Raw genomic sequence first — 3413 nt, 5'->3', positions numbered from 1 at the left:
ATCTTTTAAATGCATTTTAAAGGTTATTTTAATGTTTTAAATGCATTAAAAACACTTTTGGGGATTATTTTGGTGCTTTTACCCTCTTTCCAAACACTTTTCAAGTCCTTCTTGCAAAACCCTGGCGCCGGCAGAGTGGGAAATGAAGTGAACTGCAGATACACCTGAGCTGCCGAGACACCTCAGAAAGCGGCTGAAAGCCGCCGCTGAAAAAAAAAAAGAATTTCGAACTTTTTTGAATCTTTTCGGGGGTTTTCGAGGACTTTGAAGGAATTTGAAGGGTTTTAGACCCTCTTTTAGGGTTTTAACTCGCCTGCAGAGTTTCGTATCCGCCGTTTTAGGGTTTAGGGCTACCGCTATTTTCGCTAAGTCTTTAAAGGCTTTACGGGCAGTCGCTAATTCGCCTAAACCCTAAAAAAGGGTTTGAGGGCCGGCAAACCCTAGCCTGCCAAACCCTGATCCAGCTAAACCCTGGACCAATTGCCAAACCCTAAACCCTCGAGCACTAGAATTTCCTTGTGGGTTTCCGAGCTCCATATCTAACGCGCTAAACCCTAAAAAAGGGTTTGGAAGCCCCGCCTAAACCCTAAAGCCTAAGCTTTAAACCCTAGAAAAGGGCCTCGACGTCAATGGCTGAAGGTCAAACCCTAAACCCTAGAGAAGGTGTAGGGTTTGAGGGTTTAGGCCCGGCTGCAAGGGTTTGGGGGCTCTGGTGAAACCCTAAACCCTAAAAAAGGGTTTGGAGGCGAACCTGTTTCGGGGTTTTCGGCGCTTTTTTTTGAAAGTCCGTAAAAGAGCATTGAAAAAGGACCTCCAAAAACTCCTTTCCAAGAAAAGACAAAAGGAATTAAATAAGAAGGCATTTGTGCAAAAGAAAACAAATGCGACATTTGCGAACAAGCCTGCATGCAGCAGCAGCAGCAGCAGCAGCAGCAGCAGCAGCAGCGGCAGCAGCAGCAGCGGCAGCAGCAGCAGCAAAGGGATTATTTAGCTTCGGGTTTTTCGGGGCACTTTTCCCTTTTTGCTTCCCGCAAAAGAGGCCCAACCCCTCGGCCCGTGAACCCTGTTTTAGGGTTTAGGGCTTGGGGTTTGTCCAAACCCTAAAAAAGGGTTTAGGGTTTACCTGCTCGAGCGTGACGTTGAAGCCGTGTATGTAAACCACAGCTGTTCGGGCCTTTCCCACACTCGACAAACGAGACCATCCGACAGGAAACAAAACCCCCCTTTCTCCCCGCAGCAAGTTCTCAGCTCGCAGCCACTGCAGCAGCAGCAGCAGCAGCAGCAGCAGCAGCAGCAGCAGTAGGGGGAGCAGCAGCAGCAGCAGCAGCGGTAGGGGTAGCAGGAGCTGTAGCAGCAGCAGCAGTTGTAGTAGTAGCGGTACCAGCAGCAGCAGCAGCAGCAGAAACAACAGTAGGGGGAGCAGCAGCAGCAGCAGCAGCAGCAGCAGTAGCGGTTGCAGTGTCAGCAGCAGCAGCAGCAGCAGCAGCAGTAGCAGCAGCAGCATTACAAGAAGCAGAATAGTTGCAAAAGCTACTGACTTGCAATAGCAAAAAAGAAAGATATAAAATTAAAAATAAAAAACAAATAAATTAAAAGCAAATAAACAAAATGAAGCAAAACAGAGAAGCAGAAATAAATAAATAAATAATAAATAAATCATAAATAAATGAATAAATAAATAAATAAATAAATAAATAAATAAATAAATAATAAATAAATAAATAAATAAATAAATAAATAAATAAATAAATAAATAAATAAATAATAAACAAATAAATAATAAAATAAAAAATTAAAACTACCTCATCGTCGTCTTTGAAGAACTGCGAAAGTGCTTCTTGTTTGCTTTTTTTATTTTCTAATTTTCTTCTTTTTGAAATTATTTTATTTTTTCCTTTTTGGGTCATTCGCCGATTTGCTGCTGCAGCAGGGGGCCCCTGGGGGCCCCCGGGGGGCCCCCCGAAGTCGGGGTCTTCATCGAACCAGCTTCTGCTGCTGCTGCTGCTGCTGCTGCTGCTGCTGCAGCAGCTGCTGCTGCGGCTGCTGCTCCTGCTGCTCCTGCTGCTCCTGCTGCTGCATTTGCGGGCCCGGGCGCCCTCGTCGTCGTCTGCTGCTGCAGCAGCTGCAGCAGCTGCAGCAGCAACAGCAGCAGCAGCAGGAGAAGCAACAGTTGCTGCTGCGGCTTCTGGGGGGCCCCTCAGGGGGGCCCCCTGGGGCCTCTTTTCCCTGATTGTTGGGTCTTTATTTCTTTTGTCTTTTTGCTTCCTCTTGAATCTCAAAGAGGAGCTTTTGAGGATGCTGTTGAAGTGCGTGTACTTGCTGCTGCTGCTGCTGCGTCTGCTGCTGCTGCGCTGCTGCTGCTGCTGCTGCTGCTCCTTGGGCCTGTTGGTGCACAAGATCAGCACGTGGTAAGGAACTTCTTCTTCTTTTGCTGCTTCCTTTTTTCTTTTTTTGAATTTATATCCTGGAATTCGAATTCCTTTTGTGTTTCTGTCGATCCGTATTTCCAGAAAGTCATCATCTGCTTCTGCTGCTGCAGCAGCAGCAGCAGCAGCATCTCTGCGCCGCTCGTAGCTGTGCTCCTGCAGCAGCCGCAGACACAGCTGCGGACTGCAGCAGCTGCTGCAGTCCTCGACTCTTTTGCGCAGCAGCGCCCGCAGCAGCTTCTCCCGGTCTGCTGCTGCTGCTGCTGCTGCTGCTGCTGCTGCTGCTGCTGGGGGCTCCCGCTGCAGCAGCAGCAGCTCTGCTGCTGCTGGATCGAAAAATCGAGTCCTAGGAAAGCAAGCAAAGTAGTGGCCGCTGATGCTGACTTCTGTGCTGCTGACTCCGAAGCGCAGCTGGCTGCTGCTGCAGCAGCAGCTGCCCGCGTCGCCCCCCCCGCTGCTGCTGCTGCTGCTGCTGCTGCTGCTGCAGGGCGGCAGGCCAGCAGCACAAAAGCCCACTCGGGAACAAACAAAAACAGATCCACTTCCAACTTCTTGGGAAATAAAAGGCCCCACAGGTTCTCCGTGAATCCACAAACCCTAAAAGGAAAATTAAATAAATTAAAATTAAAAGTTTGTTTTTCAATTAATTCATTTATTCTAGTGCCTCCTTTGCAGCAAATAAAAGAAATTAAAACTCCAATTAAGAGCAAATAAAAGGGGCCAAAGGGAGAAAATAAAAAAGAGAAAAATGTGCACAAAGATCCATTAAAAAGCAATTTAAAATGTTCAAAAAGAGTACACAAAAACGAAATAAAAACAATTAAAAGGATAAAATAAAAAGCAAATAAAACAATTAAATGAAGCAAATAAAGAAGCAAACAAAAGCAATTAAATGGAGTAAGAAAAAGCAAATAAAAACAATTAAAAGAAATCGATGGAAGTAGATGGAAATGAGCTCAACAAAGGCCCAAAAAAGGCGAAAAAGAG

The 3413-nt window shown here is 46.4% G+C and overlaps 1 protein-coding gene across 1 annotated transcript; it reads right to left on the bottom strand.

Moving 5' to 3' along the window:
- Positions 1 to 1075: 1075 nt before the first annotated feature.
- Positions 1076 to 1504, bottom strand: ENH_00024930 (hypothetical protein; the record flags this gene model as incomplete). Its single annotated transcript, XM_013584665.1, has 1 exon — positions 1076 to 1504. The coding sequence occupies one exon, from the start codon at positions 1502 to 1504 to the stop codon at positions 1076 to 1078; it is 429 nt and encodes a 142-aa protein (XP_013440119.1).
- Positions 1505 to 3413: the final 1909 nt, after the last annotated feature.

The sequence above is a fragment of the Eimeria necatrix genome, genomic scaffold, assembly GCF_000499385.1.
Source record: "Eimeria necatrix Houghton genomic scaffold, Enh_scaff191, whole genome shotgun sequence".
In the NCBI taxonomy this organism is placed as follows: domain Eukaryota; phylum Apicomplexa; class Conoidasida; order Eucoccidiorida; family Eimeriidae; genus Eimeria; species Eimeria necatrix.
The sequence above is the reverse complement of the archived record's forward strand: the minus strand, read 5'-3'. Positions and strand labels throughout refer to the sequence as shown.